The 25,301-nt window shown below is 46.1% G+C and overlaps 1 protein-coding gene across 1 annotated transcript in view; it reads right to left on the reverse strand.

Moving 5' to 3' along the window:
• LOC129857328 (glutamate receptor ionotropic, kainate 2-like) overlaps positions 1–25,301 on the reverse strand; it is a gene marked incomplete in the record, with an annotated part of 311,711 nt that overhangs the window by 154,675 nt on the left and 131,735 nt on the right. The window contains 1 exon segment of the mRNA XM_055925459.1: positions 3,330–3,473. Within this exon segment, the coding sequence (XP_055781434.1) occupies positions 3,330–3,473 (144 nt within the window).

Raw genomic sequence — 25,301 nt, forward strand, 5'->3', positions numbered from 1 at the left:
ATGTTGAATTCTGTGCCTTTTTCTTAGAGAAGCAAGAGTAACTGACTTAAAGCGAATGTTATTTCAGAAAGAACCTGTAGTATGACATCTAACGTCATGTTATTACAGGTTCATTAATGTCACATTGTTCCTCTTTGTTGGGAAGAGAGAACTAGATGAAAGAAGATTGTGAATTTCCAAGAAATAACCATATATATTGAAAATAACAGTGGAAATTGGTACCTTTGAATGAATCCGTGTTAAATAGATGTAGTATGTTAAGTGTAATGTTAGCCTGTGATTCAGTGATAGTGTAATGTTAGCCTGTGATTCAGTGATAGTGTAATGTTAGCCTGTGATTCAGTGATAGTGTAATGTTAGCCTGTAATACAGTGGTAATTCAGTGATAGTGTAATGTTAGCCTGTAATACAGTGATATTGTAATGTTAGCCTGTCATACAGTGGTGATTCAGTGATAGTGTAATGTTAGCCTGTCATACAGTGGTGATTTCAGTGATAGTGTAATGTTAGCCTGTGATACAGTGGTGATTCAGTGATAGTGTAATGTTAGCCTGTGATACAGTGTTGATTCAGTGATAGTGTAATGTTAGCCTGTAATACAGTGGTGATTCAGTGATAGTGTAATATTAGCCTGTCATACAGTGGTGATTCAGTGATAGTGTAATGTTAGCCTGTAATACAGTGGTAATTCAGTGATAGTGTATTGTTAGCCTGTCATACAGTGATAGTGTAATGTTAGCCTGTGATACAGTGGTGATTCAGTGATAGTGTAATGTTAGCCTGTCATACAGTGATAGTGTAATGTTAGCCTGTAATACAGTGGTAATTCAGTGATAGTGTAATGTTAGCCTGTAATACAGTGGTAATTCAGTGATAGTGTAATGTTAGCCTGTAATACAGTGGTAATTCAGTGATAGTGTAATGTTAGCCTGTGATACAGTGGTGATTCAGTGATAGTGTAATGTTAGCCTGTGATACAGTGATAGTGTAATGTTAGCCTGTAATACAGTGGTGATTCAGTGATAGTGTAATGTTAGCCTGTGATACAGTGGTGATTCAGTGATAGTGTAATGTTAGCCTGTAATACAGTGGTGATTCAGTGATAGTGTAATGTTAGCCTGTGATACAGTGGTGATTCAGTGATAGTGTAATGTTAGCCTGTCATACAGTGGTGATTCAGTGATAGTGTAATGTTAGCCTGTCATACAGTGGTGAGTCAGTGATAGTGTAATGTTAGCCTGTCATGCAGTGGTGATTCATTGATAGTGTAGGGAAAGGGGGATGCCTAGTCAGTAGTACAACTGAATGTATTCAACTGAAATGTGTCTTCCGCATTTAACCCAACCCCTCTGAATCAGAGAGGTGCGGAGGGCTGACTTAATCGGCATCCACATCATCGGCGCCTGGGGAACAGTGGGATACCTGCCTTGCTCAGAGGCAGAACGACATATGTTTACCTTGTCAGCTCGGGGATTCGATTCGGCAACCTTTCGGTTACTGGCCCAATGCTCCTACCCGCCATGCAGTGATAGTTCAGTGTTAGCCTGTGATACAGTGGCCATGCAGTGATAGTTCAGTGTTAGCCTGTGATACAGTGGCCATGCAGTGATAGTTCAGTGTTAGCCTGTGATGCAGTGGCCATGCAGTGATAGTTCAGTGTTAGCCTGTGATGCAGTGGCCATGCAGTGATAGTTCAGTGTTAGCCTGTGATGCGGTGGCCATGCAGTGATAGTTCAGTGTTAGCCTGTGATGCAGTGGCCATGCAGTGATAGTTCAGTGTTAGCCTGTGATGCGGTGGCCATGCAGTGATAGTTCAGTGTTAGCCTGTGATGCAGTGGCCATGCAGTGATAGTTCAGTGTTAGCCTGTGATGCGGTGGCCATGCAGTGATAGTTCAGTGTTAGCCTGTGATGCAGTGGCCATGCAGTGATAGTTCAGTGTTAGCCTGTGATGCGGTGGCCATGCAGTGATAGTTCAGTGTTAGCCTGTGATGCAGTGGCCATGCAGTGATAGTTCAGTGTTAGCCTGTGATGCGGTGGCCATGCAGTGATAGTTCAGTGTTAGCCTGTGATGCAGTGGCCATGCAGTGATAGTTCAGTGTTAGCCTGTGATGCAGTGGCCATGCAGTGATAGTTCAGTGTTAGCCTGTGATGCGGTGGCCATGCAGTGATAGTTCAGTGTTAGCCTGTGATGCAGTGGCCATGCAGTGATAGTTCAGTGTTAGCCTGTGATGCAGTGGCCATGCAGTGATAGTTCAGTGTTAGCCTGTGATGCAGTGGCCATGCAGTGATAGTGTAATGTTACCCTGTATGTCACTCTGGATCGACAGTGCAGTGGTGTATAAAGACCATCAGGCTAAACAGCGGTGTCTTTTATGAGGGCTGGCTGGTGTCCACCCTAGTACTGGTCCACAGGCTTAGAGAGAGAGAGTACTAGAGGTGGCGAGATGTGAGATTATTTGTGCGGCGGTTCGAGACAAAGAGCTTTAAAATGTCAAAAACCTCATCCCTCCATTCCTCTTCCCCACCCTCCACCCTCCAGCCACACCACCCCCCAGCCAGAAGCAGTGTGAGTGTTAGCAGGGTTCTGGTGAAATCTCACAGAGCAAACAGAACAGAACACGCTAGCTAGGCTTTACAGACCCTAAATATAGCCTGGGCCAATCTTGCTCTTTAACTGCCTAACTGACAGACAGGGACGTTTGGATTATCCGCCACCAGTTTCCAGAATCTATCTAGCACACTGAGGAATAATTAGCCCAGATTAAGATCATGTAGACCCATTCTGTAGGGACATGATATGAAAACAGAGAGACAGGTTTAAGATTAAGATGGTTGCTGCTCTCGGAGAACTATGAATGTACATAATATAAAAATGCAGTAAAAACAAAGCCTTTTTCTTTCATTTACATTGATTTCTTTGATCGCCCCCTTGTGCCCATCCAGCTTGTTTCGCTGTATGTCTCTCTTGTGTCTCTCTCTCCTATGTGTGTAGGCTATCTCTCTCTTTCCTTCTCTCTCTCCTATGTGTGTAGGCTATCTCTCTCGTTCCTTCTCTCTCTCCTATGTGTGTAGGCTATCTCTCTCTTTCCTTCTCTCTCCAGTGTGTGTAGGCTATCTCTCTCTTTCCTTCTCTCTCTCCTGTGTGTGTAGGCGTTCTCTCACTCTTTCATTCTCTCTCTCCTATGTGTGTGTAGGCGTTCTCTCTCTCTTTCATTCTCTCTCTCCTATGTGTGTGTAGGCTATCTCTCACTCATTCATTCTCTCTCTCCATGTCCATCCCTCCCCTGCCTTTCCAGTGGGCCGGTGTGTAATGTATAATACTACGTACCTCTTTGATGAGGGCCATGAATCTGTTCCCAAAGCGCCAGGGTTTGTGTCTGTTGCACTGTAGGGAGCTGACAGTGATCTGCTGAGACTGCTGCACGGCCACGGCCACCACGTGCACGGCATCGTACATGAGCGCAGCGTCCGTCTGGAAAACAACAGAGAGAATGTAGAATGTAAATGTTTATATATACTGAACAAAGATATAAACGCAACATGCAACAATTTCAATGCTTTTACGGAGTTACAGTACACATAATGAAATCAGTCAATTGAAATATATAAATAAGGCCCTAATCTATGGATTTCACATGACTGGGCAAGAGTGCAGTCATGGGTGGGCCTGGGTGGGCATAGGCCCACCCACTTGGGCTGGCGTGGTTACACGTGGTCTGCAGTTGTGAGGCCGGTTGGACGTACTGTCAAATTCTCTAAAACTATGTTGGAGGCGGCTTATTTTAGAGAAATTAACATTAAATTATGTGGCAACAGCCCGGGAGGACATTCCTGCAGTCAGCATGCCAATTGCACACTCCCTCAAAACTTGAGACATCTGTGGCAATGTGTTGTGTGACAAAACTTCACATTTTAAGAGTGGCCTTTTAATGTCCCCAGCACAAGGTGCACCTGTGCAATGATCATGCTGTTAAATCAGCTTCTTGATATGCCACACCTGTCAGGTGGATGGATTATATTGGAAAATGAGAAATGCTCGCTAACAGGGATGTAAATACATTTCTGGCCAACATTGGAGAGAAATTAGCTTTTTCAGCATATGGAAAATTTCTGGAATCTTTTATTTCAGCTCATGAAACATGGGACCAACACTTTACATGTTGGGTTTATATTTTGGTTTGTATAATTTCATCAGTCTGTTGTCCTCACTTGCTTCAATATGTCCACCATTGTTCCTGTACCTAAGAAAGCGAAAGCAACTGAACTAAATGACTATTGCCCCGTAACACTCACTTCTTGTCATCATGAAGTGCTTTGAGAGGCTAGTTAAGGATCATGTCACCTCTACCTTTCACGACACCCTAGGCCCGCTACAATTTTCAAACCGCCCCAACAGATCCACAGACGCAATCGTCATTGAACTGCACACTGCCCCATCCCATCTGGACAAGAGGAATACCTATGTACAGTATGTTCATTGACTAAAATTCAGCCTTCAACACAATAGTGCACTCCAAGCTCATCACTAAGATCAGGGCCATGGGTCTGAAACCCGCCCTCTGCAACTGGATCCTTGACTTCCTGATGGGCTGACCCCAGGTGGTGAGGGTAGGCAACAACATCTCCACCACGCTGCTCCTGAACACGGGGGCCCCACAAGGGTGCATGCTCTGCCCCCTCCTGTACTCCCTGTTCTATCATGACTGCGTGGTCACTCACATCTTCAACTCAATCATAAAGTTTGCTGATGAAACAACAGTGGTAGGCCTGATTACCAACAACGACGAGACAGCCTACAGGAAGGAGGTGAGGGCCCTGGCGGAGTTTTGCCAGGGAAAGAACAACATCAACAAAATGAAGGAGCTGATCGTGGACTTCAGGAGACAGCAGAGAGAGCATGCCCCCCTCCACATCGACGGGGCCGCAGTGGAGAGGGTGAAAATCTTCAAGTTCCTCTGCGTTCACATCACTGAAAACCTGAAATGGTCCATCCACACAGACAGTGTGGTGAAAAAGGCATTACAGTGCCTCTTCAACCTCAGGAGACTGAAGACATTTTTCTTGGCCCCTCTCTAAGACCCTCACAAACTTCTACAGGTGCACCATTGAGAGCATCCTGTCGGACTGTATCACCGCCTGGTATGGCAATTGCACCGTCCGCAAAAGCAGGGCTCTCCAGAGGGTGGTACGGTTAGTCCAAAGCATCACACTGCCTGCCTTCCAGGACATCTACAGCAACCGGTGTCACAGAAACGGCAAGAAATTTCTCAAGGGGCTCAGCCACCTGAGCCACGGCCTGTTCACCCCGCTACCATCTAGAAGGCGGAAACAGTACAGGTGCATCAAAGCTGGGATCGAGAGACTAAAACACAGCTTCTATCTCCAGGCCATCAGACTGTTAAATAGTCACCACTAGGCTGCCTCCGCCCAGTACCCTGCCCTGAACTTAGTCACTGTTGCTAGCTACCACCCGGTACTCTATCCCGCCCTATCTACAGTCATGGCCAAAAGTTTTGAGAATGACACAAATATTCATTTCCACAACGTTTGCTGCTTCAGTGTCTTTAGATATTTTTGTCAGATGTTACTACGGAATACTGAAGTATAATACAAGCATTTCATACGTGTCAAAGGCTTTTATTTACATTTACATGAAGTTGATGCAAAGAGTCAATATTTGCAGTGTTGACACTTCTTTTTCAAGAACTCTGCAATCCGCCCTGGCATGCTGTCAATTGACGTTTGGGCCACATCCTGACTGATGGCAGCCCATTCTTGCATAATCAATGCTTGGAGTTTGTCAGAATTTGTGGGTTTTTGTTTGTCCACCTGCCTCTTGAGGATTGAACACAAGTTCTCAATGGGATTAAGGTCTGGGGAGTTTCCTGACCATCGACCCAAAATAACAATGTTTTGTTCCCCGAGCCGCTTAGTTATCACTTTTGCCTTATGGCAAGGTGCTCCATCATGCTGGAAAAGACATTGTTCGTCACCAAACTGTTTCTGGATGGTTGGGAGCAATTGCTCTCGGAGGATGAGTTGGTACCATTCTTTATTCATGGCTGTGTTCTTAGGCAAAATTGTGAGTGAGCCCACTGCCTTGGCTGAGAAGCAACCCCACACATGAATGGTCTCAGGATGCTTTACTGTTGGCATAATACAGGACTGATGGTAGCGCTCACCTTATCTTCTCCAGACAAGCTTTTTTCCGGATGCCCCAAACAATCGGAAAGGGGATTCATCAGAGAAAATGACTTTACCCCAGTCCTCAGCAGTACAATCCCTGTACCTTTTGCAGAATATCAGTCTGTCCCTGATGTTTTTCCTGGAGAGAAGTGGCTTCTTTGCTGCCCTTCTTGACACCAGGCCATCCTCCAAAAGTCTTCGCCTCACTGTGCGTGCAGATGCACTCACACCTGCATACCGCCATTCCTGAGCAAGCTCTGTACTGGTGGTGCCCCGATCCCGCAGCTGAATCAACTTTAGGAGACGGTCCTGGCGCTTGCTGGACTTTCTTGGGCGCCCCGAAGCCTTCTTCACAACAATTGAACTGCTCTCCTTGAAGTTCATGATGATCCGATAAATGGTTGATTTAGGTGTAATCTTACTGGTAGCAATATCCTTACCTGTGAAGCCCTTTTTGTGCAAAGCAATGATGACGGCACGTGTTTCCTTGCAGGTAACCATCGTTGACAGAGGAAGAACAATGATTCCAAGCACCACCCTCCTTTTGAAGCTTCCAGCCTGTTATTTGAACTCAATCAGCATGACAGAGTGATCTCCAGCCTTGTCCTCGTCAACACTCACAACGGTGTTAACGAGAGAATCACTGACATTATGTCAGCTGGTCCTTTTGTGGCAGGGCTGAAATGCAGTGGAAATGTTTTTTGGGGATTCAGTTCATTTGCATGGCAAAGAGGGACTTTGCAATTAATTGCAATTCATCTGATCACTCTTCATAACATTCTGGAGTATATGCAAATTGCCATCATACAAACTGAGGTAGCAGACTTTGTGAAAATTAATATTTGTGTCGTTCTCAAAACTTTTGGCCATGACTGTACAGTACCAGTCAAAAGTATATTTTACTTTAATAATGTTTACATACCATTTTACCCACTTCATATGTATATACTGTATTCTAGTCAAGGCTCATCCTATATAACTACTGCTGTACACACCTTTCCTATTCATATACTGTCCATACTGTCTATACATACCATTATATACATACAGTACCTTCAGAAAGTATTCAAACCCCTTGACTTATTCCACATTGTGTTGTGTTACAGTCTGAATTCAAAATGGATCAAATACATTTTTGCAAATGTATTACAAATGAAATACAGAAATATCTATTTTACATAAGCATTCACACCCCTGAGACGATACATGTTAAAATCACCTTTGGCAGTGATTACAGCTGTGAGTCTTTCTGAGTAAGTTTCGAAGACAGGGTTCCCCAACTGGCGCCCCAAATTTGGCCCGCAGGGGGTTTTATCCCCCCCCCCACCCCCCCCCCCAAGTTTTCTGAGCAAAATAATAAATACAAGTAAAAATGTGCTTAATAACAAGTCACATAATAAGTTGAGCGGATGCACTGTGTGCAATAATAGTGTTGAACATGAATTACTACCTCATCTCTGTACCCCACACATACAATTATCTGTAAGATCCCTCAGTTGAGCAGTGAATTTCAAACATAGATTCAACCACAAAGATCAGGGAGGTTTTACAATGCCCCAATGCCCGACATTGAATATCCCTTTGAGCTTGGTGAAGTTCTTAATTTCACTTTGGATGGTGTATCAATACACCCAGTCACTACGAAGATACAGGCGTCCTTCCTAACGCAGTTGCCGGAGAGGAAGGAAATCGCTCAGGGATTTCACCATGAGGGCAATGGTAAAACAGTTACAGAGTTTAATGGCTGAGATATGATAAAACTGAGGATGGATCAGCAACATTGTAGTTACTCCACAATACTAACCTAAATGACAGAGTGAAAAGGAGGAAGCCTGTACAGAATAAAACATATTAGAAAACATGCATCCTGTTTGCAAAAAGGCACTAAAGTGAAGCTGCTAAAAAAGTGCCATATAAATTAACTTTATGTCCTGAATACAAAGTGTTATGTTTGGGGTAAATCCAACACAAAACACATCACATTTTTACTTCTGAACATATTTAGGCTTGCCATTTCAAAGGGGTTGATTACTTATTGACGCAAAACATTTCAGCTTTTAATTTATTATTGATTTTATTTTTTATCTAAAAACATAATTCCACTTTGACATTATGGGGTATTGTGTCTAGGCCAGTGACAGAAAATCTCAATCTAATCAATTTTTAATTCAGGCTTTAACACAACAAAATGTGGAGAAAGTCAAGGGGTATGAATACTTTCTGAACGCATTGTATATATATTTATATATTACATATTTTAGTTATCAGTAGAGTCAGAGCTTGAAAGGGCAGGGGGGGATCAAGTGCAAGTGCTGGTTCAGGTTTTTTGGGGGAAGCTGGTTCCACCATTGGGGTGCCAGGACAGAGAAGAGCTTGGACTCGGCTGAGTGGGAGCTGCTCTCCCATAGGGGTGGAAGGGCCAGAGACCTGAGGTGGCAGAATGGAGTGCTCAGGTTGGGTTGTAGGGTTTGAGCATAGGCTGAAAGTAGGGAGGAGCAGTTACTCTTGCTGTACCATAGGTAAGCACCATGGTCTTGTAGGGGATGCGAGCTTCGACTGAAAGCCAGTGGAGTGTGCTGAGGAGCAGGGTGACATGGAAGAACTTGGGAAAGTTGAACAACAGGCGGGCTGCAGCGTTCTGGATAAATGGCAGGGATTTGATGGCACAAGCGAGGAGCCTAGCCAACTGTGAGTTACAGTAGTCTAGACGGGAGAGGACAAGTGCCTGAATTAGGACCTGCGCCACTTCCTGTGTGAGGTAGGATCGTACTCAATAGATGTTGTAGAGCATGAACCTGCAGGAGCGAGTCACTGCTTTGATGTTTGCAGAAAATGACAGGGTGACGTCCAGGGGCACGCCAAGGTTCTTTGCACTCTGTGAGGGCGACACTGTGGAGTCAACCGTGATGGAGAGGTCTTTGAGCGTGCAGGCCTTCCCCAGGAGAAAGAGCAGCTCCATCTTGTCAAGGTTGGTGCTTGAGGTAGTGGGTCGACACTCCAGTTTAAGATATCTGCCAGGCACTTTATTACTGCACTGTTGGAGTCAGAAACAGAAGCGTTTTGTTGCACATGCGCTAACATCTGAAAAATATGTGTACGTGACCAATACAATTTGATTTGATTTTCACATTCAATCGGATGCCTACGTCACAGCATCGGGCATGAACGCAATGTCTGTATGTGGAACAGAGAGACCATGTGTCATCACCGCATCACAAATCATCACATATTACTAGATCACACCACATGTATCAGTCTACAGATGTAGGATGTTAATATAAGTCAGTTTGCTACAACAGGAAAATAATCCTGCAGCAACACAAATGTGAATTATTATGTGGATTATAAGTAATGGAGATTTTTGTAGGGGTTGATACATTTTTCTAAAAGGGAATATCAAGTCTAACATTTCAAAGTGGCAATTACAGAATCCATAAGCCTTTTTAAACCTCAAATATACTACAAGTTTTAAATGTTCTGCATTGCAGGAAAGTTCTCTTGCAACAGGGTGATCAAATAAAGATCCCACATCTGTTCATGAGAGCAACGTCTGTCTGTGAAAAAAAAACAGAGAGAATGTGTAACGGTATTCCTCCTCCTCTACAACCGAAGAGGAGGAGTAGTGATTGAACCAAGGCGCAGCGGGTTGTGATGACATAATTTTAATAAAACAAGACGGGAAAAACACGAAACGAAACCACTTGAAATAATTAACAAAATAACAAAACAAATGTAGACAAACCTGAACTATACGAACTTACATATAACACTAAGAACGCACGAACAGGGAAAATAGACTACACAAAAAGAACGATGTACAAACAAACCGAACAGTCCCGTATGGTGCGACACACACTGACACAGGAGACAACCACCCACAACGAACACTGTGAAACAACCTACCTAAATATGACTCTCAATTAGAGGAAACGCCAAACACCTGCCTCTAATTGAGAGCCATACCAGGCAACCCTTAAACCAACATAGAAACAGAAAACATAGAATGCCCACCCAAACTCACGTCCTGACCAACTAACACATACAACAAACTAACAGAAATAGGTCAGGAACGTGACATAACCCCCCCCCCCCCTTAAGGTGCGAACTCCGGGCGCACCAGCACAAAGTTTAGGGGAGGGTCTGGGTGGGCATCTGACCACGGTGGTGGCTCAGGCTCAGGACGAGGTCCCCACCCCACCATAGTCAATCCCAGCTTGCTAATCCCCCTCAGAATGACCACCCCTCTCTTCCACCCACCTAATATAGGCAACACAAAATAAAGGGACAGCTCCGGAACAAGGTAGCTCAGGACATAGAGGTAGGTGAGAATAGAGAGGTAGATAGAGAGATAGCTCAGGATAGAGAGGTAGCTCAGGATAGAGGGGCAACTCCGGACTGAAAGGCAGCTCCGGACAGAGAGACAGCTCTGGACTGAGGGGCAGTTCTGGATTAATGGCCGCTCTGGGCTGAGGGGCAGCTCATGACTGGCTGACGGCTCTGGACGCTCATGGCTGGCTGACGGCTCTGGACGCTCATGGCTGGCTGACGGCTCTGGACGCTCATGGCTGGCTGACGGCTCTGGACGCTCATGGCTGGCTGACGGCTCTGGACGCTCATGGCTGGCTGACGGCTCTGGACGCTCATGGCTGGCTGACGGCTCTGGACGCTCATGGCTGGCTGACGGCTCTGGACGCTCATGGCTGGCTGGCGGCTCTGGCAGATCCTGTCTGGTTGGCGGCTCTGGCAGATCCTGTCTGGTTGGCGGCTCTGGCAGATCCTGTCTGGTTGGCGGCTCTGGCAGATCCTGTCTGGTTGGCGGCTCTGGCAGATCCTGTCTGGTTGGCGGCTCTGGCAGATCCTGTCTGGTTGGCGGCTCTGGCAGATCCTGACTGACGAATGGCTCTAGCGGCTCCTGACTGACTAACGGCTCTGACGGCTCGGGACAGACGGGCGGCTCTAATGGCTCGGGACAGACGGATGGCTCAGATGGCGCTGGGGAGACGGATGGCTCAGACGGCGCTGGGGAGACGGATGGCTCAGATGGCGCTGAGGAGACGGATGGCTCAGACGGCGCTGAGGAGACGGATGGCTCAGATGGCGCTGAGGAGACGGATGGCTCAGATGGCGCTGCGGAGACGGGTGGCTCAGACTGATCCTGTCTGGCGGAAGGCTTTGGCTGCTCCTGTCTGGCGGAAGGCTCTAGCGGCTCCTGTCTGGCGGAAGGCTCTAGCGGCTCCTGTCTGGCGGAAGGCTCTGTAGGCTCATGGCAGACGGGCGGCTTTGCAGGCTCATGGCAGACGGGCGGCTTTGAAGGCTCAATACAGACGGGCAGTTCATGCGGCTCTTGGCAGACGGACAGTTCAGACGCCGTTGGGCAGACGGCAGACTCCGGCCGGCTGAGACGCACTGTAGGCCCGGTGCGTGGTGCCGGAACTGGAGGCACCGGACTGGAGACACGCACTTCAAGCCTAGTGCGGGGAGCAGGGACAGGGCACACTGGACTCTCAAAGCGTACTATTTGCCTGGTGCGTGGTACCGGCACTGGTGGCACCGGGCTGAGGGCACGCACATCAGGACGAGCACGGGGAGAAGGAACAGTGCGCACAGGGCTCCGGAGACGCACAGGTGGCCTAGTGCGTGGTGCCGGAACTGGAGGCACTGGGCTGGAGTCACGCACCACAGGAAGAGTGCGTGGAGGAGGAACAGGGCTCTGAAAACGCACTGGAAGCCTGGTGCGTGGTGTAGGCACTGGTGGTACTGGGCTGGGGTATCTACAGCATACAGCACATTAGACAAACAATCATAAAAAGGTAGGATAAACCCAGACATCTCTAATCTCTGAAAACATACTGGGTGTGTACCAAATGGCACTCTATTTCCTACATAGTGCCCTATGGGCCCTGGTCAAAAGCACTGTACTATATGGGGAATAAGGTGGCGTTTGGGACTCTCTCAGAATCTGCAGCTTACTCCTTCACTCTCTGTAATAATAAACGGCTGACAGTAAACAGAAGTGCGTAAGGAGACTGATATGAGAGCAATTTATCGGAGAGAAATGCCAGTCATCCCCGCTCCCCGCTCCAAGTTCCATACCCCTAATTCCACAGTCCCTCCAAAAAATCTAATTAGTGTTTGTCTCGCTTGATTGGAAAGCAATCAAAATAGCTCCTTAAGTTTGTTGTATGGACATCATGCCTGAGGGTTGCCGTTGGAAACCGCTATTCTGCTGAATAAATCTAAACCTGTCATTTCCCCACCCTTGTCCTGATTGTTTGCCGGAAGCGGTTGTGACGGCAGTTTGGATGATAATATGGCGTTGCGGGTGGTTACTGTCAGTCGTGTCATGGTGTGGGAGTTTAGGAATAAAATGTGTGATATTAATAATGTCTATTTTAGAAGGTGTTAATAAAAGGGAAATGAAGCTGCTGCAGGGTGGGTGACACTCTGGAGGACGGGGGGTGGTGGAGTGGTGTGGTCGCCAGCTGCAGAGTGACAGTCTGTCTTTCCCTGAGGGGTGGAGGGGGTGAAGAATAGGAAAGGGGCCATTCTCTGCTGTCCACACTGCCTCAGTAACTTCCCAGAGAGAAGTGTCTTTATAATCACTCTGGTTTAGTGTGGCCCCTGTCAATCACAGTGCAGAGAAGGTGGGCCACGGAGTGGGCTGGCTGGGAGGGGGAAGTGGGGAGGGTGGTTTAAGTCTGAGATGCCATTATTACTACTGCTGCCACTATGATTTTTCACTGTGGTGAAAGTGTGTTGGATGCCATGTTAGCGGGTGGTTTGTGGGATGAGAAACACACAATTCAAATGGACATTCACAGGGAACACACTGCCGCAATTAACACCCCTACAGCCAGTTCCTAATGGACAACTAGCACCAATGTGAATCTACTATAACTAGTGCAGAAAAGAAAGAAAAACTCCATCTAAATAAGAATAAAGTAATACCAAGAAAAAAACGAATTCTGCTAGTTACACAAGGTTGAATGGATGTAAAAAGTGAAAGTGAAGAAAGACAGGAAGGGTGGGTGGGTGGGGGGGAGTGGCAAGGGGAACTGTGTGAATTTTGGCAGCGAATGCTTGAGTGCTTTTCTCTCTTTTCCCCAGTGCTGTGTGAGCCTCTGAAGAACCAAGCAGGCAGCAAGCCTTGCAAATGATTTAGCAACAGCGCCACTTCACTCTATAAACATCTCATTAAAATCAATTATGTCACTCCTGAATGAAATTAAAGCTAAACGCTTTAAAAGCTGGCTTTTCCCTTGTGTCAGCCAATATGAACATTACACCTGACGCTGTCTATTCTTCCGCCTCAATCTTGCCTCCTTCTCTTCCCTCTCCCCTGCTCTCTCTTCCCTCTCCCTTGCTCTCTCTTCCCTCTCCCCTGCTCTCTCTTCCCTCTCCCCTGCTCTCTCTTCCCTCTCCCCTGCTCTCTCTTCCCTCTCCCCTGCTCTCTCTTCCCTCTCCCCTGCTCTCTCTTCCCTCTCCCCGGCTCTCTCTTCCCTCTCCCCTGCTCTCTCTTCCCTCTCCCCTGCTCTCTCTTCCCTCTCCCCTGCTCTCTCTTCCCTCTCCCTTGCTCTCTCTTCCCTCTCCCCTGCTCTCTCTTCCCTCTCCCCTGCTCTCTCTTCCCTCTCCCCTGCTCTCTCTTCCCTCTCCCCTGCTCTCTCTTCCCTCTCCCCTGCTCTTTCTTCCCTCTCCCCTGCTCTCTCTTCCCTCTCCCCTGCTCTCTCTTCCCTCTCCCCTGCTCACTCTTCCCTCTCACCTGCTCTCTCTTCCCTCTCCCATGCTCTCTCCCTTGCTCTCTCTTCCCTCTCCCCTGCTCTCTCTCTCTCTCTCTCTGTCTCTCAGAGAGAGATAAGACAGAGAAAGTATTCAGACCCCTTGACTTCTTACACATGCTGTTAAGTTACAGCCTTATTCTAAAATTGATTAAATAAAAATAAATCCTCAGCAATCTACACACAATACCCCAACGACAATCGAAAACAGGTTTTTTGATTTTTTTTCAAATGTATGAAACCACAAAACCGAAAAACCTTATTTACCTAAGAATTCAGACCCTTCGCTTTGGGACTCGAAATTTAGATGTTTCCATTGATGATCCTTGATTGGATTCCACCTGTGGTAAATTCAGTTGATTGGATATGATTTTGAAAGGCACACACCTGTCTATATAAGGTCCCACAGTTGACAGTGCATGTCAGAGCAAAAACCAAGCCATGATGTCAAATGAATTGTCCGTAGAGGTCTGAGACAGGATTGTGTCGAGGTACAGATCTAGGGAAGGGTACCAAAAAATGTCTGCATCATTGAAGGTCTCCAAGAACGCAGTGGCCTCCATCATTCTTAAAAGGAAGAAGGTTGGAACCACCAAGACTCGTCCAAGAGCTGGTCGCCCGGCCAAACTGAGCAATCCGGGGAGAAGGGACTTGGTCAGGGAGGTGACCAAGAACCTGATGGTCATTCTGACAGAGCTCTAGAGTTCCTCTGTGGAGATGGGAGAATCTTCCAGAAGGACAACCATCTCTGCAGCACTACACCAATTAGGCCTTTATGGTAGAGTGGCTAGACGGAAGCCGCTCCTCAGTAAAAGGCACATGACAGCCAACTTTGGCAAAAGGCACCTAAAGACTCTCAGACCATGGGAAACAAGATTTTCTGGTGTGATGAAACCAAGTTTGAACTCTTTGGTCTGAATGCCAAGCGTCACATTTGGAGGAAACCTGGCACCATCCCTACGGTGAAGCATGATGGTGGCAGCATCATGCTGTGGGGATGTTTTTCAGCAGCAGGGACTGGGAGACTAGTCAGGATCAAGGGAAAGATGAACGGAGCAAAGTATAGAGAAATCCTTGACAAAAACCTTGACAAAAACCTTCCAACAGGACAACGACCTTAAGAACATAGCCAATACAACGCAGGAGGGGCTTCAGGACAAGTCTCTGAATGTCCTTGAGTGGCCCAGCCAGAGTCCGGACTTGAACCCGATTGAACATATCTGGAGAGACCTGAAAATAGCTGTGCAGCGATGCTCCCCATCCAACCTGACAGAGCTTGAGAGGATCTCCAGAGAAGAATGGGAAAAACACCCCAAATACAGGTGTGCCAAACTTTGAAGCATCATACCCAAGAAGACTCAATGCTGTAATTGCTGCCAAAGGTGCTTCAACAAAGTACTGAGGTAAGGGTCTGAATACGTATGCAAATATGATATATAGAGTATATATATTTATTTTTAAAAATAAATTAGCAGCAATTTCTAAAAAACAGTTTTTGCTTTGTCATTATGGGGTATTGTGTGTAGATTGATGAGGGAAAAAATGCTATTTAATCAATTTTAGAATAAAGCTGTAACGTAACAAAATGTTTTTTAAAAAGTCAAGGGGTTTGAATACTTTCCGAAGGCACTGTATGTCACGTTATGATAATACAGTGCATCACTACACCAACAAAGACCCTGCCCTCGCCATTGACAGACCATTGGCTTCAGATGAAAAAACTAAAATGCAGGAAACTAAGTTAAATGAAAATTAAACTATTCATTCAATACTTAACATGCTAATTATTTGATTTAGTTCTTAAATCACACATAATAATGACTCTGATCTGACTATTCCCAAAAATCACAAGGCCTACTATTAAAGAAAATAAAGATAACAAGACTAAAGAAAAAATGTGGATCTGTCATTTATCCCCTCAATGAAGTTAAACTAGGATGTGTCATTTAGCCCCTCAATGAAGTTAATTAGTGTTGGAGGATGAGCCAGATTAAGGCAGCAGTGGGCTGGATGATGATGATGGTGATGTGTGTTGGCAGGGTTATCTTTTATTTGGAGGCTAGGCTAGTCGTCTGGGTGCTGGTGTTGTTTTGTCTGCGCTGTAATGCCATGTCATGCGCAGGGCCCCTGGGGGGCCTCTGGCTCTCCAGCCTCTCTGATTAAAATCTGTCTCTCACCAGCCAGAGCTGAGGCCCCGGGTCTGTGTCTCCTCACCCTCTCTCCCCTCTCACTCACATCTAAATCACCCTGACATTCCCCATTCCCTCCCGCCTCTGTCTCCTGTCTCTCTCTACTCTCTCTCTAGTCTCTCTCTTCTCTTCTCTGCTTCTCAATCTCTCTCTCTCTCAATCTCAACCCCCCGCTTGCTCTCCCCATAGACATGATATCTTTTAGTGGGCAAAACAAACATCAAGCCCCTCTGCTCTGCCCGTGTTGTAACTGCCATGTTGTTGTAGGCCTTACTGCGGAGAACTAGAGGGATGTCTAATTGTGGAGGCATTCGTGACGGTGCATATTCCTGTGAAATTGAGAGTTAGATAAACTGAATCCTGGTGTTGATATGAGATGGGTGTGTCTGTGTTTTAGATATCCTGACTACACCCTGCTTATCCAGGTAACATACTCAGTAGGAGCAGAGTGAGCTCCCTCCAATCCATCCATCCCTCCCTCCTCTCCTCTTTCTCTACACTTCTAGTCTCTCCATCAGCTCCAATTCTCCACAGCTTGCAGGAGCAAGCCCAATAACACACACACAGCCAGCCTCTTGCTGATAAGTAAGTAAACTTTAATAAAGGCTCTTTATTGAGCTAAATGAATCATAAAATTGGCCTGTCTTTGGGTGTTATTGTGGGCTGGCATGTTGAGTAAGGAGTTTGTTACGGGTATGTGGCAGCCTAGGGGGAGTGAAGGTGACAGAGAGAACACGGAGGGACTTACTCAATGACTTACTACAGCTTTCAATCAACCCTGGCTGTTGTCGGCATGGCCAGCTGCAGTGCACTATGGGACTGTGGAAGTTCTCAGGAGGAGAAATAGGGGAGGGGCCAAACTACAGGTCATTTAAATGTCTCCATGGCACCATGGAAGGTTTCTCTCTCAGTATGAACTATAAACCCCTGGATGTATGTTAGATGTTTCTATTTTATTGGACAACCTGAGTACTGTTTTGCAGCTGTTCAACACTATCAAACAGTACAGTAAACATTAAACAGTGTTTAAACAACTCAGAGACTGGTAAGTGGTTACAGCAGAGACAGAGTGAGAGTGAGAGTGAGAGTGAGAGTGAGAGTGAGAGTGAGTGTGTGTGTGTGTGTGTGTGTGTGTGTGTGTGTGTGTGTGTGTGTGTGTGTGTGTGTGTGTGTGTGTGTGTGTGTGTGTGTGTGTGTGTGTGTGTGTGTGTGTGTGTGTGTGTGTGTGTGTGTGTGTGTGTGTGTGCTTGTGCTTGTGTGTGCTTGTGTGTGTGTGCTTGTGCACGTGCGCGCGTGCGTGCATGTGTGTGTGTGTGTGCCAGTGTAGAGCAGAGAGAGGACTCCGTTGAGGCTGTTGCTTATTTCTGTGACTGCCTCAGGCCATATTCCAGATGGTTTAATGTTCGTTGCTTTTAACCAAAATGAACATTTTACTTCTAAATATTTCCTATGGCGCTGACTGTTCTCCTCCAATCTGCCTCTGATGACCTCTTACAAATTGTAAATGTAGAAAACTCTCTGTTCAAGTAAAGGTAATTTTATGTTTGAAGATAAAAACGGTAAATAAAAGGCCTTGGAAGGAAGTAACAACAGAACAGAGTAAGAGACCAACTGCACCTTCTCCCATTTACCATTAGAATCGTAGGCTCAATAGAAGAGGAAATTGACTGTTAAACCTAGCATTATTATGGCTGTTGTTTTCCATTGTAATGACAATTTGCTCTCCCTCCCCCCCTCGCTCTCTCTCCCTCTCTCTCTCTTTCTCTCCACCCCATCACCGTCTGAAACATATGTCTGAAATTATGCCAGGAAATTAGTCTTGAAGATGACTGGCTGGTGGTTGCCAACAACTGTGTGCATGTGTGTGTGCACACACAAATCACAAATTCCAAGTCAGCGACCCAAATGTGTAGAGATGACTGGGTGATGAGAACAGGGCCTCTGGTCCACTCCAGCCCACCATCATGGCTGTCTATTGATCCTGGTTAGGCATCTCTTGAACACGCTCATGTACCTCAATGAACCATGCTACAAGTTCAACAAGCTTCCTTTCACACACACACTGACCAAATGTCAGGATTCTCACCCTACACACGGAATGTTAATAACCTGTAAAGCATGTGCTGTTTTCCAACTAATAAACTCAGCAAAAAAAGAAATGTCCCTTTTTCATGACCCTGTCTTTCAAAGATAATTCGTAAAAATCCAAATATCTTCATTGTAAAGGGTTTAAACACTGTTTCACATGCTTGTTCAATGAACCATCGAAAGCCAAGTTAACAAACAGATTACCGACCATTTCGAATTCCACCGTACCATCTCCGCTATGCAATCTGGTTTCAGAGCTGGTCATGGGTGCACCTCAGCCACGCTCAAGGTCCTAAACGATATCATAACCGCCATCGATAAGAGACATTACTGTGCAACCGTATTCATCGACCTGGCCAAGGCTTTCGACTCTGACAATCACCACATTCTTATCGGCAGACTAAATAGCCTTGGTTTCTCAAATGACTGCCTCGCCTGGTTCACCAAACTACTTATCTGATAGAGTTTAGTGTGTCAAATCGGAGTGCCTGTTGTCTGGACCTCTGGCAGTCTCTGTGGGGGTGCCACAGGGTTCAATTCTCGGGCCGGCTCTCTTCTCTGTATACATCAATAATGTCGCTCTTGCTGCTGGCGATTCTCTGATCCACCTCTACGCAGACGACACCATTCTGTACACTTCTGGCCCTTCTTTGGACACTGTGTTAACTAACCTCCAAACGAGCTTCAATGCCATACAACTCTCCTTCCGTGGCCTCCAACTGCTCTTAAATGCAAGTACAACTAAATGCATGCTCTTCAACCGATCGCTGCCCGCACCTGCCCTCCCGTCCAGCATCACTACTCTGGACGGTTCTGACTTAGAATATGTGGACAACTACAATTACCTAGGTGTCTGGTTAGACTGTAAACTCTCCTGTCAGACTCACATTAAGCATCTCCAATCCAAAATTAAAACTAGAATCGGCTTCCTATTTCGCAACAAAGCATCCTTCACTCATGCTGCCAAACATACCCTCGTAAAACTGACCATCCTACCGATCCTCGACTTCGGCGATGTCATTTACAAAATAGCCTCCAACACTCTACTCAACCAATTGGATGCAGTCTATCACAGTGCCATCCGTTTTGTCGCCAAAGCCCCATATACTACCCACCATTGCGACATGTACGCTCTCGTTGGCTGGCCCTCGCTTCATACTCGTCGCCAAACCCACTGGCTCCAGGTCATTACAAGTCTCTGCTAGGTAAAGCCCCGCCTTATCTCAGCTCACTGATATACCCGCGCTCCAGCAGGTATATCTCACTAGTCACCCCCTAAGCCAATTCCTCATTTGGCCGCCTTTCCTTCCAGTTTTCTAAGGTCAATGACTGGAACGAACTGCAAAAATCCCTGAAGCTGGAGACTCATATCTCCCTCACTAGCTTTAAGCACCAGCTGTCAGAGCAGCTCACATATCACTGCACCTATACATAGCTAATCTATAAATAGCTCATCCAACTACCTCATCCCCACACTGTATTTATTTATTTATCTTGCTCCTTTGCACCCCAGTATCTCTATTTGCACATCAATCACTCCAGTGTTTAATTGGTATATTGTAAATACTTTGCCACCATGGCCTATTTATTGCTTTAGCTCCCTTATCTTACCTCATTTGCACAAACGGTATATAGACTTTTTCTACTATATTATTGACTGTATGTTTGTTTAGTTCATGTGTAACTCTGTGTTGTTGTATGTGTCGAACTGCTTTGCTTTATTCTTGGCCAGGTCGCAGTTGTAAATGAGAACGTGTTCTCAACTAGCCTACCTGGTCAAATAAAGGTGAAAAAAATATATTTTTTTTACAATTAATGAACATGCACCTGTGGAACGGTGGTTAAGACACTAACAGCTTACAGACTATAGGCAATTAAGGTCACAGTTATGAAAACGTAGGACACTAAAGAGGACTTTCTACTGACTCTGAAAAACACCAAATGAAAGATGCCCAGGGTCCCTGCTCATCTGAATATGCCTTAGGCATGCTGCAAGGAGGCATGAGGACTGCAGATGTGGCCAGGGCAATAAATTGCAATGTCTGTACTGTGCGACGCCTAAGACAGCGCTACAGGGAGACAGGACGGACAGCTGATCGTCCTCGCAGTGGAATACCACGTATAACAACACCTAAACAGGATCGGTACATCCGAACATCACACCCGCGGGACAGGTACATGATGGCAACAACAACTGCCCGAGTTACACCAGCAACGCACAATCCCTCCATCAGTGCTCAGACTGTCCGCACTAGGCTAAGAGAGGCTGGACTGAGGGCTTGTAGGCCTATTGTAAGGCAGGTCCTCACCAGACATCACCAGCAACAACGTCACCTATGGGTACAAACTCACCGTTGCTGGACCAGACAGGACTGGCAAAAAGTGCTCTTCACTGACGAGTCGCGGTGCTTCTCTCACCAGGGGTGATGGTCGGATTCGCATTTATCGTCGAAGGAATGAGAGTTACACCAAGGCCTGTACTCTGGAGTGGGATCGATTTGGAGGTGGAGGGTCCGTCATGGTCTGGGGCGGTGTGTTACAGCATCATCGGACTGAGCTTGTTGTCATTGCAGGCAATCTCAATGCTGTGCGTTACAGGGAAGACATCCTCCTCCCTCATGTGGTACCCTTCCTGCAGGCTCATCCTGACATGACCCTCCAGCATGACAATGCCACCAGCTATACTGCTAATTCTGTGCATGATTTCCTGCAAGACAGTAATGTCAGTGTTCTGCCATGGCCAACGAAGAGCCCGGATCTTAATCCCATTGAGCACGTCTGGGATCGGAGGGTGAGGGCTAGGACCATTCCCCCCAGAAATGTCCGGGAACTTGCAGGTGCCTTGGTGGAAGAGGGGGGTAACATCTCACAGCCAGAACTGGCAAATCTGGTGCAGTTCATGAGGAAGAGATGCACTGCAGTACTTAATGCAACTGGTAGCCACACCAGATACTGACTGTTGACTGTTACTTTTGATTTTGATCCCCCCCCACTTTGTTCAGGGACACATTATTCAATTTCTGTTAGTCACATGTCTGTGGAACTTGTTCAGTTTGTCTTAGTTGTTGAATCTTATGTTCATACAAATATATACACATGTTAAGTTTGCTGAAACTTAAGTTTCTGTTTCTTGAGTTTACATAGATATCCACATGTTGTTCTCACCTCAAATTCTCAGATGATGGCCATCTCACAGAATGATGACTTTACATGCACATTTGTGGCCTGCTGGAGGTCATTTTGCAGGGCTCTGGCAGTGATCCTGCTGCTCAAAGGCAGTTAGCGGTCCTGCTGCTGGGTTGTTGCCCTCCTACGGCCTCCTCCACGTCTCCTTATGTACTGGCCTGTCTCCTGGTAGCGCCTCCATGCTCTGGATACTACGCTGACAGACACAGCAAACCTTCTTGCCACAGCTCGCATTGATGTGCCATCCTGGATGAGCTGCACTACCTGAGCCACTTGTGTGGGTTGTAGACTCCGTCTCATGCTACCACTAGAGTGAGAGCACCGCCAGCATTCAAAAGTGACCAAAACATCAGCCAGGAAGCATAGGAACTGAGAAGTGGTCTGTGGTCACCACCTGCAGAATCACTCCTTTATTGGGGGTGCCTTGCTAATTGCCTATAATTTCCACCTTTTATCTATTCCATTTGCACAACAGCATGTGAAATTTATTGTCAATCAGTGTTGCTTCCTAAGTGGACAGTTTGATTTCACAGAAGTGTGATTGACTTGGAGTTACATTGTGTTGTTTAAGTGTTCCTTTTATTTTTTTGAGCAGTGTATATAAAACTATATTTGAGTAGGGAATGGCAGGATCATATGTACACCATACTACCAGTACACCATACTACTGTACAGCACTACAGCCAGTAGCAATAGTCTTTCAGTGGAGAAATACAGCACCATTTTATGCACCATACTATCTATACCATTAGGTCCACAACACAGCACTACAGCCTGCAGCCTCATTACTACAGTGTTACAGCCATGCACTGTACAGCTTTAGACATTAACAGTGAAGTGATGATTTCTTCAGCTCTACTATCTTCTCATGGAGCCCATAGTTACCTTGGAGAGATGGATCTCTTCCTATTTAAATTCATTAGCAAAGCCGTAATAGATTTCCCTTAATTATTCTTCTATTCAATGGAGTCTTCCTTCCATTCTCCTCCACCAGATTAGGCCTCTTTTCAACAGAGTGTGATATGATATTATTTTTAATCCATTTCTCTATAATACACCACTGCGTGTTTCTCCCTCTCTCTCTCTGCCTTCCCTTCCTTCCTTCCTCAGGCTTTTTTTGTTGCTAGTCTGAAACAAGGTCCTGATTAAATGGAGACAATGACGCAAGTTTCAATTCACAAATTAGAAAAGCTAATCCTCTGCTCCAGATTTCCTCAGGGTGGGAAGATTGAAGACTGCCGAGGGAACCTCTTTGGAAGTATTCACGCTAGAAATATCTGTCTGCAGGAATCTGGGGCATGTTTCTTAGTGATCTGTGTCAGATAGACTGACAGTATGGGCACACACTGGACTCTATCCACACACTGGACTCTATCCACACACTGGACTCTATCCACACACTGGACTCTATCCACACACTGGACCGTATCCACACACTGGACCGTATCCACACACTGGACTCTATCCACACACTGGACTCTATCCACACACTGGACTCTATCCACACACTGGACTCTATCCACACACTGGACTCTATCCACACACTGGACTCTATCCACACACTGGACTCTATCCACACACTGGACCGTATCCACACACTGGACTCTATCCACACACTGGACTCTATCCACACACTGGACTCTATCCACACACTGGACTCTATCCACACACTGGACTCTATCCACACACTGGACTCTATCCACACACTGGACCGTATCCACACACTGGACTCTATCCACACACTGGACCGTATCCACACACTGGACTCTATCCACACACTGGACTCTATCCACACACTGGACCGTATCCACACACTGGACTCTATCCACACACTGGACTCTATCCACACACTGGACTCTATCCACACACTGGACCGTATCCACACACTGGACTCTATCCACACACTTGACTCTATCCACACACTGGACCGTATCCACACACTGGACTCTATCCACACACTGGACTCTATCCACACACTGGACTCTATCCACACACTGGACTCTATCCACACACTGGACTCTATCCACACACTGGACCGTATCCACACACTGGACTCTATCCACACACTGGACTCTATCCACACACTGGACTCTATCCACACACTGGACCGTATCCACACACTGGACTCTATCCACACACTGGACTCTATCCACACACTGGACCGTATCCACACACTGGACCGTATCCACACACTGGACCGTATCCACACACTTGACTCTATCCACACACTGGACCGTATCCACACACTGGACTCTATCCACACACTGGACTCTATCCACACACTGGACCGTATCCACACACTGGACTCTATCCACACACTGGACTCTATCCACACACTGGACTCTATCCACACACTGGACTCTATCCACACACTGGACTCTATCCACACACTGGACTCTATCCACACACTGGACTCTATCCACACACTGGACTCTATCCACACACTCACTGACACCCCAACACACACCCACACACACACACACACACACACACCCACACCCACACCCACACACCCACACACCCACACCCACACCCACACACACACACACACACACACACACACACACACACACACACACACACACACACACAAAACATGTGCAGACATTCATACTGATCCCACATAAACACCCACACACACACACACACTTTCACAATCCTGTTGCCTAGTTCTCTTTACCCCCACTATATGTACACTATATGTACATTATTCCTTATTCACTGTGTATTTATTGTCACTATTTCTATTTTTTATTTACATTTTTGCATTGTTGGGAAAGGGCCTGTAAGTAAGTATTTCACTTTTACTCCACACCTATTGTTTATGAAGCAGGTGACAAATAAAATGTGATTTGATTTGATTTGAATTTATCTGTAGGCTGGCATGTGTGTCCCGATGGATGCAAGGATTTTTGTGCTACTATAGTAAGTTTAAACAGTGATTGTGTTTCTACAGTAACTTTAAATAATGTACACAATAAGCCTTGCATTCTCGTATTCCATGGGCAGTGCGTGTGCGTGTGTGTGTGTATGTGTGCGTGTGTGCGCATCTAGATGATACAGTATGTGTGAACTCATCTCTCCAAACTCTGTCATGGAGTAAGTCAATTCAAGACGAGACCCTTTTTCCCTCTGCAATAGTTATAGGGTTGATTTACTGCTGGAGCGTAGCACTTTGTGGCTTTCAGGAAGGCCTTTCTCTCAATATCAAAACAGTGCTCATTCAGAGCAACTGATCTGCTCTTCTTCCTCCATATGTAATCACAGAAGTCTTTCATTAGTGATACAATCAAATCAAATATTATATAATTTTATTGGTCACATACACATGGTTAGCAGATGTTATTGCGAGTGTAGCGAAATGCTTGTGCTTCTAGTTCCGACAATGCAGTAATATCTAACAAGCAATCAAAAATTCCACAACAACTACCTAATACACAATCTAAGGGATGGAATAAGAATATGTACATATAAGTATGTGGATGAGCGATGACCGAGCGGCATAGGCAAGATGCAATAGATGGTATAAAATACAGTATATACATATGAGATGAGTAATGCAAGATATGTAAACATTATTATTAAAGTGACTAGTGTTCCATTTATTAAAGTGGCCAATGATTTCAAGTCTGTATGTAGGCAACAACCTCTCTGTGTTAGTGACGGCTGTTTAACAGCTGGTGGCCTTGAAAAAGAAGGTGTTTTTCAGTCTCTCGGTACCAGCTTTGATGCACCTGTACTGACCTCGCCTTCTGGATGGTAACGGGTTGAACAGGCAGTGGCTCGGGTGGATGTTGTCCTTGATGGTCTTTTTGGCCTCCCTGTGACACTGGGTCGTGTAGGTTTCCTGGAGGGCAGGTAGTTTACCTCCAGTGA

Source organism: Salvelinus fontinalis, chromosome 6 (assembly GCF_029448725.1).
Source record: "Salvelinus fontinalis isolate EN_2023a chromosome 6, ASM2944872v1, whole genome shotgun sequence".
NCBI classification, from domain to species: domain Eukaryota; kingdom Metazoa; phylum Chordata; class Actinopteri; order Salmoniformes; family Salmonidae; genus Salvelinus; species Salvelinus fontinalis.